A 15,889-nucleotide genomic window follows, 5' to 3' on the forward strand; every position below is an offset into this window, starting at 1 on the left:
TCGTTCTGTTGCCAGGTTGGAGTGCAATGGCGAGATTTCGGCTCACTGCAATCTCCACCTCCTGGGTTCAAGCGATTCTCCTGCCTCAGCCTCCTGAGTAGCTGGGACTACAGGCATGAGCCACCAACCCTGGCTTTTGTATTTTTAGTAGGGACGGGGTTTCACCATGTTGGCCAGAATGGTCTCCATCTCTTGACCTCGTGATCCACCTTCCTTGTCCTCCCAAAGTTCTGGGATTATAGGCATGAGCCACTGTACTCAGCCCAATTAGCATATTTCTAATCGTTTCCAGTTCAAAATTTTAGTTCAGTAATCGGCATCTGGTTATGAAGTAAACCAAGAGATAAGAACTGAGTAATTCATTCTATTGTTGCTTTGGGGAAAAGTTTTATGGAGCTTTTGTAAAAAGCTGATTTATAGACCCTAAGATGTGCATAGAAAGTATTAGGTGGGAGATCAAAGGAAGCAATAAGAAGAAATCACCAGAAAAAAAAGATACAATTTTATTAATCTGTCCCATTCTTCTAACAATGCTATATAATGAAATTTACTGCTTCTCAAAGTGTGGCCCTGGCTAGGAGCATCAGTATCCCCGGGGAAGTTGTTAGAAATGCAAATTCTTTGTTTTTTTTTGGTTTGTTTGTTTGTTTTTGTTTTGAGATAGAGTTTTGCTCTCCTTGCCCAGTCTGGAGTGCAATGGCATGATCTTAGCTCTCTGCAACCTCTGCCTCCTGGGTTCAAGCAATTATCCTGTCTCCGCCTCCCGAGTAGCTGGGATTACAGGCATGAGCCACCGTGCCCGGCTAATTTTGTATTTTCAGTAGAGACGGGTTTTTCCACGCTGGTCAGGCTGGTCTTGAACTCCTGACCTCAGGTGATCCACCAGCCTTGGCCTCCCAAAGTGCTGGGATAATAGGCGTGAGCCACTGCACCTGGCCAGAAATGCAAATTGTTGAGATCCCCACACTAAACCTACTAAAGTACAAACTCTTAGAAGTCTTATCATCAGAGTTTTAATAAGCCCTCTATGTAATTCTGATGCAAACTAAATTTGAGACTACTGCCCTAATACACTGTTCAGTGCTGTTTTCTGATTCTCTCTTCAACCCCCTTCTACCTCTGCCCCACTTTGTTCAGATAGGACCTGATCCTATCTGCAACTCTAGGGGTGTGACTTCTACACCAGCTGGGCCATCATTCCATCCTCATTGACCTTGAGACTGTTCAGATAACCCAGACCTGGTATGCCATTGACTAAAAGGAAATTCAGGATTAAAAATAGAATCCACTCTGAGCCATTAAGACATGAGGAAAGGTTTACTGGTGGCTTCTCTATGTCCTTATGGATGGTGGAGTTTTTAGATTTATAGCCATTTTGGTAATGAAAGGAAGTCAGCCTTTAGTTAAAACTAACACTGAGGAAGACAGAATAGAGAAACAGAAAAATCAGGTGGCCAGTGACTCTACTGTGCATCAGGATCAAACCAACCCATGCAGCTTACCCACCCCAGGCCTTCCAGTTATACAAGCAAATAAATCTCTTGTTTAAATAGGGTTTTGTTAGCTGCAACCAAACATATCTTAACTAATACAGTGCTCATGCTCCCAACAGAATTAAGAATTGACCAGGAAGACAAAGGGTCGGGTAAGTGATATCAATCACATTTCTCCTCTAACTAGGTGAAGGAAGAGGTTATAAGGTGTTCAAAGAGCTTTAGGTGGGAGAAAGGTACCCATGTCTCAGTGGTGCCTGTGGTTATAGCTAACATGCTGACAACACTTGATTTGGATTTCTTCCAAACTTATTTCCAGTTCTGCTGGCTAGAAGAATGACCTGGAAATAAATCATTGACATATTTCCTGTCAAAGAAGCAAAAAGTTAATTCTGGAACCGAGTTTATTTTTGAACCTGGAAGACCTGACTGGCATTAGACAAAACGCGGTGGCTTGCGCCTGTAATCCCAGCACTTTGGGAGGCTGAGGTGCGTGGATCCCAAGGTCAAGAGATTGAGATCATCCTGGTCAACATGGCGAAACCCTGTCTCTACTAAAAAATACAAAAATTAGCTGGGCGTGGTGGTATGCTCCTGTAGTCCCAGCTACTCGGGAGGCTGAGGCAGAACCGCTTCAACCCAGGAAGCGGAGATAGCAGTGAGCCGAGATTATGCCACTGCACTCCATCCCGGTGCCTGGTGACACAGCAAGACTCTGTCTCAAAAAAAAAAAAAAGTTTGAGAGGCACTTTCAGCAGCTCTCTTCTTTTAAGGGCATGTATTAAACAGGATACTCCATTTCAAAGTGCTGGTTTTAAAACTCTCCATCAGTAAGGATTTTATTATCAGTGCCATATCTCTGTATGACCAAGGGAATAAAATACAAATCAATTATCAGATCTGAAACCAGCTCTTAAAGAATGTAAAACAGGGTAGGGAAAATAAGCTCAACACATATGAAACAAATAAAACTTGTACAAGGTTAAAGAACAATTTTGGCCGGGCGCGGTGGCTCAAGCCTGTAATGCCAGCACTTTGGGAGGCTGAGGCGGGTGGATCACGAGGTCAACAGATCGAGACCATCCTGGTCAACATGGTGAAACCCCGTCTCTACTAAAAATACAAAAATTAGCTGGGCATGGTGGCACGTGCCTGTAATCCCAGCTACTCAGGAGGCTGAGGCAGGAGAATTGCCTGAACCCAGGAGGCGGAGGTTGCGGTGAGCCGAGATCGTGCCATTGCACTCCAGCCTGGGTAACAAGAGCGAAACTCTGTCTCAAAAAAAAAAAAAAGAACAATTTTAAGTTATCAGTTGTTTGTCAGTCACCATGAGGTTAACAGGAGTTACAGAATTTAAAACCATTAAATACAAAATACATTGTAGATGGATTTATGTTACGGGTTATTTTATTATAACCCATCTGTTTCCCTATTTTCTGTTTTTTGTTGCACAAGTTGAGTAGCCCTTATCTGAAATGCTTGGGGCTTGAAACATCTCAGATTTTGGAGTTTTCTGGAGTTTGGAATATTGCCATTATCACTTACTAGTAGAGCATACCTACTTCAAAAACCTGAAATGCTCCAATGAGCACTTCCTCTGAGCATCATGTTGGCACCCAAAAGTTTCAGGTCTTGGAGCATTTTGGATTTCTGGGTTAGGGCTGTTCAACCAGTATTTTGTTTTATTTATTCATTTTTTTCTGATAAGAAAAGGAAACATAAACTTACATTCTGTACTTGTTCAGGAAGATGGAGCCCATTTCTTTTCCCCATTTTTATAGACTTTTCCAAGTATCGTCGGGCCTCAGGCTTTATTTTCCCCAGATCACAGGTTTCCTGAAATTAAAGAGCATAAAAACCATTTCTGTTGAAACAGTGCATAGGTAAATTATAAACTATGAGGCCACAGCAAATTTATTCATCATCTCTGTTGGGTTTATGAAACACATAGGTGATTATGAGGCAAGCCCTACTGAAGACCTAATTTCTTTTATGCATTAGTGAGCTTCTGCTCATTTAAAACAGAAACATTAAATAAATAAAAAGCTAACTAGAATTTCCTTGCCTTGCATCAGAATCAGGAGTGCCTGTACCACTTTAAAGTATGATAATAGAAGCATTTGCATAATCTAATTCTGAGCGTTCTTTATGACTGAGTAGTCTTTTTCAAAAAACATATTTCTTATTACAAATCATTTGGATTTAATTTTCTATCATTTGCTAACCTGGTTCCAACTTGAAAGGTGGGAATAGAAATAATGGGTAAATTCTACACAAATGAAGAGTGGGACTCTTGCCAATATACCAAACAGGGAGAGCTGGATAAAACCCCAGCAAATGCCTTCCAACACTTCAAAAATGCCTTACTGTCATTTGCCAAGAGAGATCAAGGGACTACAGCAAGCCGCATAGGAACGAGTATCTGGAGAAAATGAGTCAGCAGTGCACAAAGAGGAGGAAAGCCGGACAGTAAATTTGAAATCTGTATGCAGCAGTACAAACAACATTCACTCAAAAGAACAGAGAGCCCTGGAGAGAAATGGAAAATTCGCCCAGCCACAGCAAGGTAATAAAGACACCAGGCGTTTCTCTAAAGCAGGTGGCAGAATACACATGGCACATCTGGATGGCTGGGTAGTTAGTGATCCCTAGGAACAAATGGACTCTGGACAGATTCAGCCGGGGTTCTGGATTCAGTTTGGTTGAAAGCCAATGAGGGACTTTTGTTTCTAAGGCTTTATGGGCTTTGTATTGGTTAAACATTCTCTCCATGACAGACAGCTGGTACAACCCTGAGCATCCCTAATTTCCCAACTAGTTAAATCTGTAAAAGGATTGGTCAGCTGAGAGACTGCATTTTAAGTTGTTGGTGCTAGATCTATGCTGCAATAATTTTGTAACTGTGTGTCGTTTGATGCAGAGGTCAACAGAGCTGTATTTCAACTTAATACCACTTAATACAGCCAACTGTATCACATGTTGCCTACTAACAAATTATTTTATTTTTTTTGGAGACAGTCTTGCTCTGTCACCCAGGAAGGAGGGCAGTGGCGTGATATTAACTCATTGCAACCTCTGCCTTCCAGGTTCAAGTGATTCTCATGCCTCAGCCTCCCAAGTAGCTAGAATTACAGGTATGTGCCACCATGTCCAGCTAATTTTTGTATTTTAAGTAGAGACAGGGTTTTGCCATGTTGGTCATGGCTGGTTTCAAACTCCGGGCCTCAAGTGATCCACCCACCTCGGCCTCCCAAAATGCTCGTATTACAGGTGTGAATGCCATATCTGGCCAACAAATAATTTTATGCCGCAGCACTAAAGCATTTGTTGTACATACATTACTCACAGTTTCCTCTGAGTTTATCCTCAGTAGAGGCAGAAAATAGACTCCTTTTTCCACAGAAACCTCCCTTTGGGTCCCTGGAGAATTTGTGTAGGCTAGCATGACTGGAGTTGGAACTATCCCTAGCTAGTATTAGTGCACAATGAAATGCTAGCAGCAGGTCCCTGCAAAGGGAAGAAACCCACAATGGCTAAGGCGATAACTGGGCTATGGGCTGGTTCCCTCAGGGATGGCCAGCAGCTCAAATCACAGTGTTCCTGCGGATGTGATTAACTTGGGTTGATCTAGGCTGGCTTTAGTAGCGCCAGGAAGTCTGTCCTGAAGTGTGAGGTACAGCAATGGGAGTCTCTAGACAGTGCAATACTGCAAGCTGTAGCGCTGGGGAGAATCCAGGCTACAGTTATGTGCAGGGGAGTTGGGAGGAATCTCTGGTGAGAAGGGTCTGGCAAGAGCTGGATAAGTTGTTAAGGACCCAGGCAAGCAGGGTAAGATCCAGAGCAGAGGACCATCCCAGCAAGGAAAGGAGCCAGTGAGAAGCTAAGGCTACAGGGGAACAGCTGTGTGTGCACTTGGGCTCCTGGGCCACATTTGGCTCTGAGCTAAGGACACAGACTCATCACAAAGCCTCAACAGCTGATGAAAGCAGAATTCCTATCCTATGGTTATACTTGATCAGGATGAGCTCTCATATTAGGTAGGCTGCAACCTGCCATATCAGCACATAGCAGGGTTGCTATTTCAAAAAACCTAAATTATATTCAGGATATGAATTCAAAACTCATAGCCTAAAACTGCTTACTCCCAAAATAAATGATAAAGGTACAAACAGGTAGAAGGATATTCTTAGAAAAATCAGCCCTGAATTAGGTCTAATTAAAATATGACTTATTAGGCTGGGAGTGGTGGCTCATGCCTTTAATCCCAGCATTTTGGGAGACTGAATTGGGTAGATCACTTGAAGTGGGGAGTTCGAGATCAGCATGGCAAACATAGTGAAAACCCATCTCTACTAAAAATACAAAAATTAGCCAGGTGTGGTGGCGCGTGTGTGTAATTCCAGCTACTTGGGAGGCTGAGGCAGGAGAATGACTTGAACCCAGGAGGTGAAGGTTGTAGTGAGCCGAGAACATGCCACTGTATTCTGGCTCAGGCGACAGAGTAAAACTCTCTCTCTCTCTCTCTCTCTCTCTCTCTCTCTCTATATATATATATATATATATATATATATAATTTATATATGTATGACTAATTAACTGTAATGAAATTTTTAACTTACCACAAAAATGACACAACAGAAATCTGACTAACGACAACCAGACACTGCTTGCTAGGCAGACACTAAGGTTTCAGGAAATCCCCGGAGTTCTCTGGTAGGAGTAAGGCACTTCGAAAACATGCTTCTTAAGCACATTCCTATCCCAGAGCTGATCATAGTAATATTCTCTTACAATCCCCAGGCAAGGTCAGAATTACTGCCCAAGGGTTTTCTAAGTGGGAATCAGCCAACACTTCTAGACTGTCTTGCTGTAATTGCACCTTCCTTCCTAACAAAGATTTCTCCCCTTGAATCTGAACCAGACCATAGGCCTCTTTAGGTGAAGTTTTTCTGCTTAGAGAGTGGAGGGCTAAAGTTCTCCAAAGTGATCTTTAAATTTATATAATCAGACAGTATGGAACCTTATTTTAATCTCTGTGGTGACAAGATTTAGTTTTCCCCTAATTTCCTCCTGTAACAAAGAGTTTTAATATGAATGTGTATTTTCTTTCTCTCTCGGCATCTCTCTCACATATAATTATATACTCATATTACAGTCAAGAAAACTGAGGTTAAATGATTTTCCCAAGATCACATAGCTATCTAATGGTTAAAAATAGCAAAAAATAAATTCTTCCAATTCCAATTTAATGATTTTCCCAATGTGTCATACAACTATATTACCATCTTTAATCATTTTTTAAAATTTCATCACAAAAATTGAGTTGATTACTATTATTATTTTTGAGACAGGGTCTCACTCTGTCACCTAGGCTGGTGCACAGTGGTGTAATCGTGGCTCACTGAAGCCTTGAACTCCTAGGTTCAACAGACCCTCCCACCTCAGCCTCCTAAGTAGCTGGGATTACAGGCATACACCACCACACCTGGGTAATTTTTGTTTATTTGTAGAGAAGGTTTTTCATCATGTTGCCCAGGCTGGTCTCAAACTCCAGAGCTTAAGCAATCCACCTGCCTTGGCTTCTCAAAGTGCTGGGATTACAGGCATAAGCCATTGCGCCTGACCAAATACTGAGTTTCTTAATTTCCCCTAAACCCGCCCCACCTTCTGTCTCATGGATTTGTCTTTTTTTTTTTTTAACAAGAACTTCATATTTTCTGTTTCTAAAATATGTAAATAAAAAATTATTTCAGTGGGATTTTCTGTATTATACAAAGGAGAAATTACAGTGTTGTTAAAAAAAACTGTGAAGATTAAGATAGTATATTCCTCTGAATATCATTTAAAAAATGAATTCAGGGCTGGGCACAGTGCCTTACACCTGTAATCCCAACAGTGTGGGAGGCTGAGGTGAGCCGATCACTTGAGCTCAGAAGTACAGCCTGGGAAACATGGCAAAACCCCGTCTCTCAAAAAAAAAAAAAAAAAAAAAAATTAGCTGGGCATGGTGGTGCGTACTTGTAGTTCTAGCTACTTGGCAGGCTGAGGTGGGAGGATTGCTTGGGCCCAGGAGGCAGAGGTTGCAGTGAGCCAAGATTGAGCCACTGCACTCCAGCCTGGGCAACAGAGTAAGAACCTATATCAAAAAAAAAAAAAAAAAAAAATAGAATTCAGGGCTGGGTGTGGTGGCTTATGCCTGTAATCCCAGCAGTATGGGAGGCCAAGGCAAGAGGAATGCTTGAAACTAGGTGGTTCAGGCTACAGTGAACCATGACTGTGCCACTGCATTCTGGCCTAGGTGACAGAGTGAGACCTCACCTCAAGAAAAAAAAAAATGAATTAGGAAACTTTGAATTTGCTAAGGAATTATAATAGGATAAGACAGTATATAGTTAGGTGTGGTGGCGTGTGCCTGTAGTCCCAGTTACTTGGGAGGCTGAGGTGGGAGAATCACTTGAACCTGGGAGGCAGAGCTTGAAGTGAGCTGTGATTATGTCACTAGGGTCCAGCTGGGTGACAGATCCAGATCCTGTTTCTAAAAACAAAAACAAAAATATCCCAAACAAACAAACAAAAAACAAAAAAAGAATTAAAATAGAGAAATCAATAATTGTATTATATTTGTACTTTAGTTCATCTGTTCCCTCTTGCCCCTGCCCCAACTCATGACATTTACTGTAAGGCTGCTATCCTACTACTGTGAAGAGGACATTTTTAGGCAGTTGTCTGTACTCTAGGGCTAGGGGGATATAGCCAGGACTGCTTGCTGACTACTAATTCAATATGCCATCACAAGATTCACTGCTTTTGTCTGAGCTACAGCAGGAGGTTGCTGAAGTGAGGCACAACACTGCATGAAGATACATTTTCATTGGGACTAGTTCAGTTCAACATACATTTACGGAGCTCCTATTTATGGCTGGCACTAAGGAAACAAAAAGGAATATTCCTGAAGAGCTTTAAGTCATGTGAAGGAAAAGAAAGACATATTAATAGGCAACATCGATATCACACAATACGTTAAAAAATAGGTAAGTACTTGGAAAAAAGAGGAGCAGAAAAGAAGGGTGCCTGGCCAATGGGGAAACTAAGCCAAGGTAGTTGATGCTTTATATCTGGTTCTCTAGGCTTTTAAGACCACAACTACAAGTTTAGTAGCATTGATTATGACCAATGACTAGACCTACATATTCAAAAATCAAGAAGACATGGTAAATAAAGGCAATCAAATTATAAATGAATTTGGGATATCATTCTTTTTTTTTGTTTTTTGGTCATTGTTTTAAGGTACTGATTCTTTTGTTTTTAACTTTAATTAAAATTTTTTCATCTATTTATTTATTTATTTTGAGACCAGGTTATGAGACTGGCTAATTTTTATATTTTTGGTAGAGACGGGGTTTCATCATGTTGCCCAAGCTGGTCTGGAACTCCTGGGCTCAGGCCACCCACTTGCCTTGGCTTCCTAAAGTGCTGGGATTTCAGGCATGAGCCACCATACCCGGCCATTTTTGGTTCTTATATTTTAATTTGAAGCTGGGTCTCCATGGCTTGGGTCTCCAAGTAGGAGAGATTACATAATGTTTAACATTATCTACACTTAATCTTATGACCTATTCATCTGTACTGTAACATTAAAACTTTCCTATTTAAATCACTAATTGGCTAAGATGAATTGGCAAGACCAAAGCCCGCCGCTCTAAAAAAATAAACAAACAATGTTACAGTAGATCACCGTACTTCTTAAATTTGACTTGCATAATTCAGCCTCTATTTCATGGAAGAATTCCTTTTTTGCAGAATTCCTTAGCAGGCCACTGGAACAGACTATGCCTGATTGTTTTGACGTGAAGACACTGTACTTTTTTCTCACCAAAATGGCTGGAAAGAGCAGGTATGAAATCTTCTTTGATGTCTGTTGGCTTTTTAAAAGCCAAAAGTTGAGAAGCCCTTGTCAGAACTGTGAAATACTAATACCTGCAGCCATAATTGCTGGCTTTTGACACCTGGCCATTTGTTTTTAGCTTTAAAGGAGGAGGAAGTCCTTGTTTTCACTGCTTTTTCTTCCTGCCCGACCCCCCCAACACCATTGGTGGAATTAAGGATACATTTAAGGCCGGGCGCGGTGGCTCACACCTATAATCCCAGCACTTTGGGAGGCCAAGGCGGGTGGATCACGAGGTCAAGAGATCGAGACCATCCTGGTCAACATGATGAAACCCCGTCTCTAATAAAAATTAGCTGGGCATGGTGGTGCAGGCCTGTAGTCCCAGCTACTCGGGAGGCTGAGGCAGGAGAATTGCTTGAACCCAGGAGGCGGAGGTTGCAGTGAGCTGAGATCGCGCCACTGCACTCCAGCCTGGGTAACAAGAGCGAAACTCTGTCTCAAAAAAAAAAAGTGAAAAAAAAAAAAAAAAAGGATACATTTAATATATGTTAAATTTGTATGTGAGACTTGATTATCTCCAAATGGATATAACTATATACATGTAGTGAGGACAAATTAAATCCACCCTTCGACTTATAAAACAGAACATTAACAATACCACCGCATTTACTTATGCAACAGGTAACCTATGAAAAAAATTCTTACTTTTTGAATTTTGTGATAAATACTTTTGGCAGTTTTACCACTTATAGGTCGTACAGTTTTGCTTCATTTTGAGCTTTATAAAGTATCACACTGTATGCAGTATTCTGCAATTTCTCTCCTTCATTTCTATTAAGATTCAACTATATTGTCCCATGTTGTTATAGTTATTTAATGCTACAAAATATTTCACTGCATAAATGTACCATAATTTATAGATCCATTTGCTTGCTGATGGCAATCTGGGTTGTTATGAACATTTGTCCAATATTACCTTGCACAAATGCAAAGGTATCTCTAGGTAAATGCTGAGGTGGGAGTGGGGTGGACGTGCTAGGTTGTAGGAATGTAAGTTCCAACTTTGTAATACTAAGTTTTTCCAGCTTGGTTATTAATCAGTTATACTCTTAGAAGCAATGCACAAACATTCTTATTGATCCATATTCACATATATAACGTGGCATTACTGATTTTCTTAATGTTTGGCAATCTTGTGAGTGAAGAATGGTAACTTATTATGGTCTTCATTTGCATTTCTAATCGTTAATAAAGTTGAACATTTTTTTGTATGTTTAATTGCTACTTGCATTTCTTTTGAAATATCTCTTCACATAATTTGCCCATTTTTCTACTGGGATGTTTCTTGTATTGATTGTAGTAGTTCTTTATATATCGTAGAATGCATTGCTAGTTTAATGTTTTACAAATTTATTTTCTCAGTATTTGAATTGTCTTTTCACTTTCCTTATGAATGAAAGTTATTTTAACATAGTCAAGTTCATTAGCATTATATTTTGTAGTTAACACTTTTTGCATCTTAAGAAATATATCCCTGCCCAGATGTCATAAAGGTATTTTCCTGTACCGGCATTTAGAAGCTTTAAGCTCTAGCCTTTTATGACTTTAATCCATTAGGAATTGTTTTTCAGTTGGTTGTGAGGAAACCATCAATTTTACTTTTCCAAATGGGTATCTCATGTCCCAGAAATTACTGAAGGCCTATTTTCTGGATCTGCCACTAACTGGTTTCTCACATTAGTCTGATGAACATTTATTGTATGCTTACTTTTTACCAGGCACTCTTGCCAGAGATACAAAATAGAATCAAACATGATACCTCTCTCCCTCAAAGGGTCTAACAAACAGTCTACATGGTTTTTGGCAAGCACTTACCCACCAGTGCTGTGGCTCTTGGAAAGTTATTGTTTCTGAGCCTCAGTTTCTCCACTTATATTACAAAAAAGCCTACCTCATAAGATTGGATGAGTCATATTGCTATACAAATGTAAGGCAGTCTTACCAGTCATACACTGGGAGGGAGAAAAGACCACAACACACTGGTTAGTCTTATCCTCGACTATAATTTCTTCTATCCATTTAGTCAACAAATTATTTGTTTTGAAGGTTTTAAAAAATTTTTGTGGGTATACAGTAGGTGTATACATTTATGGGGCATATGAAATGTTTTGAGACAGGCAAGCAATATGTAATAATCACATCACAGAGAATGGGGTATCCATCCCCTCATTTATCTTTTGTGTTACCAACAATCCAGTTATACCTTGCTATTTTAAAATGTACAGTTAAGTCGTTATTGACTACAGTCACCCTGTTGTGCTATCAAGTAGCAGGTCTTATTCGCTCTATTTCTTTTCTTTGGTTCCCAGTAACCATCCCACCTCCTCTCCTATTTTGAAGGTTTTGAAACATGACTGCCAATTGATACTCCCCAGACTGAGATGTGGTATCCCTTAAATCTGGGAAGAATGCAGTGACCTGTCAACCAATATGGTATGGCAGAGTGATGTCATATGACTTCTATGACAGGTTATAAATGCAAAGTAGCTTCTATGTGGCTTGCTAGAACACTCATATTGGAGCACTGAGCCTCATGAAAGAAGTCCTACCATCCTGGTACCACCACACTATAAGCAAGCCCAAATTAACCCACACAAAGGGACCACATGGAGACATCCTGTGCTATGGACTAAACTGTGTCCTTTCAAGTTCTTTTATAGAAGCCCTAGGCACAATGTGGCTGTATTTGCAAACAGGCTTTTGGTAGGTAACTAAGGTTAAATGAGGTTAGAAGTGTGGGTTCTTAATCTGACAGGATTGTGGCCTTTTAAGAAGAGAAGGAGAATTCTCCCTGTTTCTCTCTCTCCTTGCCTTCCAGTCCCCCACCTCCCATCCTGTACCATGTGCACTCAGTGAGGAAAGGCCAGTAGGGAAGGGAAGGGGCCACCTGCAAGCTAGGTAGAGAGCTCTCACTAGACCCCAACCATGCTGGCACACTGATCTCGGACTTGCAGCCTCTACAACTGTGAAAAAGTTAACTTTCGTATTTAAAGGATTCAGTCTATGGTATTTTGTTATGGCAGCACAATCTGACTAAGATACTGACATGGTTCGGCTGTGGCCCAACCAAATCTCATCTCGAATTGCAATCTGAATTTAAATCCCCATGTGACGAGAGGGGCCTGGTAGGAGGTGACTAGATCATGTGGTCAGTTTCCTCATGTTGTTCCCATGATAGTGAGTTCTCACAAGATCTGGTTGTTCTGTAAGTGTCTGACGCTTCTCCTGAGCTTGCTGTCTCTCCTGCCACCATGTAAGATGTGCCTTGCTTCGCCTTCACCTCCTGCCATGATTGTAAATTCCTAAGGCCTCCCAGCCATGTGGAACTGTGAGTCAATTATATGTCTTTCTTCATACATTACCCAGTCTCAGGCATTCTTTATAGCAGTGTGAGAATGGACTAACACAGAGAATTGGTACCAGGATAGTGGGGTACTACTATAAAGACAACCTGAAAATGCAGAAGCGACTTTGAAACTGGGACATGGACAGAGGTTGGAACAGTTGGGAGGGCTCAGAAGAAGTTAGAAAGATGTAGGAAAGTTTGGAACATCCTAGAGACTTCTTGAATGGTTTTGACCAAAAATGCTGATAGTGGTATGGACAATGAATTCCAGGCTGACATGGACTCAGATGGAGATGAGGAACTTATTGGGAACTGGAGTAAAGGTCACCCATGCTATGCCTTACTAAAGAGACTGGGCATTTTGCACCTGCCCTAGAGATCTGTAGAACTTTGAACTTGAGAGAGATGATTTAGGGTATCTGGCAGAAGAAATTTCTAAGCAGCAAAGCATTCAAAATGTGGCCTGGGTGCTCCTAATAGCATACAGCCATATGCATTCACAAAGAGATGGTTTGAAATTGGGACTTATGCTTAAAGGAAAAGCACAGCATAAAAGTTTGAAAATTTTGCAGACTGACCATGTAGTAGAAAAGAAAAACCCATTTTCTGGGGAGAAATTCAAGCAAGCTGAGAAATTTGCATAAGTAACAAGGAGTCAAATGTTAGTAGCCAAGAAAATGGGGAAAATGTCTCCAGGGCATGTCAGAGATCTTCATAACAGCCCTTCCAATCACCCTGGAGTCCTAGGACAAAAAAATGTTTTCGTGGGTGGGGGCCCGGGGCCCCCTCCCTTCCCACCCTGCTGCTCTGTGCAGCCACAGGACATAATGCCCTGTATCCCAGATGCTCCGGCTCCAATGTGGCTAAAAGGAGACAAGGTTCAGCTCACGCCATTGCTTCAGAGGATGTAAGCCCCAAGCCTTGGTGGCTTCCACATGGTACTGGGCCTGGAGGTAAGCAGAAGATAAGAATTAAGCTTTCGGAACCTCCTCCTAGATTTCAGAGGATGTATGGAAATGCATGGGTGTCCATGACAAAGTATGCTGTGTGGGTGGACACCTCACAGAGAACCTCTGCTAGGATTGTGGGGAAGGGAAATATGGTGTTGGAGCCCCCACACAGAGTCCCCACTGGGGCACTGCCTTGTGGAGCTGTAAGAAGAGGGCCACTGTCCTCCAGACTCCAGAATGGTAGATCTACTGAGAGCTTGCACCCTGCAGCTGGAAAAGCTGCAGGCACTCAACACCAGCCTGTGAAAGCAGCTGCAGGGACTGTAACCTGAGAACCACAGAGGAGGAGCCACCCAAGGCCATGGGAGCCCACCCCTTGGATCAGTGTGCCTTGGATGTGAGACACGGAGTCAAAGGAGATTTTGAGGTTTTAAGATTTAATGACTCCCTGGCTGGGTTTTGGACTTGCATAGGGCCTGTGGCCCCTTTGTTTTGGTCAATTACTCCCATTTGGAATGTGAACATTTACCCAGTGCCTATACCCACACTGTATTTTAGAGGTAACTAACTTGTTTTTGATTTTACAGACTTATAGGTGGAAGGAAGTTGCCTTGTCACACATGAGACTTTGGACTTGGACTTTTGAGTTAATGCTAGAATGAATTAAGACTATCGGTGACTGTTGGGGATGCATGATTGGTTTTGATATGTGAGGAACCAGGGGTGTAATGATATGGTTTGGCTATGTCTCCCCCCAAATCTCATCTCAAATTGTAATTCCCACATGTCAAGGGAGGGACCTGGTGGGAAGTGATTGGATCATGGGGTGGCTTCCTTCATGCTGTTCTTGTGATGATGAGTGAGTTCTTAAGAGATCTGATTGTTTGATAAGTGTCTGGTGCTTCCCCTGTGTTTTCTCTCTGGACACCATGTAAGGCATGCCTTGCTTTCCCTTCACCTTCTGCCATGACTAAGTTCCTGAGGCCAAGCCATGTGGGACTGTAAGTCAATTAAACCTCTTTCTTTATAAATTACTCAGTCTCAGGTACTCTTTATAGCAGTGTGAAAATGTACTAACACAGACACCCTGAGACTACATAAAGAGAGATGCCTTATTAGTTCCTACCTGCTTCAGTCCTAGCCAACACTACCTGACATCACATGTCAGACCCCAAGTCAGAACTGTCCAACTAATTCCTTCCTGAATTCTTGATCCACAGAAACTGTGAGAAAAAAGAAAATAATTGTTGCTATTTCGAGTCACTAAGATTTCGGGCAATATGTTATGCATCAATAGGTAACTGGAATCCTTACAGCATGAAAAACTATGAAAAGTAATTTCACTTTTCTATGTATTAAAGTGGAAAATAAAGAGAACTAAAATAACATTTTATATCCAATTTGGATAATATATTTGATTATCATATACATTATTGGTATCTTGAAAATATTATTCAGAGCGTCCTCATTTTAGTAGAGCATATCTGAAATTGCTGACATCATGTAAATTTAAGATCCTATTTATCCAGCTTAATGAGGCCTTTATGTGTGAATTTTAAAAAAAATTTTTCTGAGACATGGTCTCACTCTGTGACCCAGGCTGGAGCACAATGGCACAACCACTGCTCAGTGTAGTCTCAACCTCCTGGGCACAATCCTCCCACCTCAGCCTCCTGAGTAGCTGGGACTACAGGTACTCACTACCAAGCCCAGCTAATTTTTCTGTTTTTTATTTTTGTAGAGATGGGTTTTTGCCATGTTGCCCAAGCTGGTCTTGAACTCCATAGCTCAAGCAATCTGCCTTCCTCGTCCTCGCAAAGTGCTGGAGTTACAGGCAGGAACCGCCATGCCCAGCCATTAATGAAGTCTTTATATACTACATCATGGCTATCCTATTTAATTTACAGTATTATAGAGAAAATAAATAAAACAGCCAGGAGCGATGGCTCACACCTGTAATCCCAGCACTTTGGGAGGCTGAAGCAGGCAGATTACCTGAGGTCAGTAGTTTGAGACCAGCCTGGCCAACATGGTGAAACCCCACCTATACTAAAAATACAAAAATTAGCCAGGCATAGTGGCACGTGCCTGTAATCCCAGCTACTTGGGGGGCTGAGGAAGGAGAATCGCTTGAACCTGGGAGGTGGAGGTT

The 15,889-nt window shown here is 41.5% G+C and overlaps 1 protein-coding gene across 5 annotated transcripts in view; it reads right to left on the bottom strand.

The window, feature by feature from the left end:
• NLN (neurolysin) overlaps positions 1 to 15,889 on the bottom strand; it is a 108,557-nt gene that overhangs the window by 56,291 nt on the left and 36,377 nt on the right. For all 5 annotated transcript variants that reach the window (XM_010336569.3, XM_003925788.3, XM_074385362.1 and 2 more), the window contains one exon: positions 3,222 to 3,329. In XM_010336569.3, coding sequence (XP_010334871.2) covers positions 3,222 to 3,329 — 108 coding nt within the window. The remainder of the gene's footprint in view (positions 1 to 3,221; positions 3,330 to 15,889) is intronic.

This window comes from Saimiri boliviensis, chromosome 1, assembly GCF_048565385.1.
Source record: "Saimiri boliviensis isolate mSaiBol1 chromosome 1, mSaiBol1.pri, whole genome shotgun sequence".
NCBI classification, from domain to species: Eukaryota; Metazoa; Chordata; class Mammalia; order Primates; family Cebidae; genus Saimiri; species Saimiri boliviensis.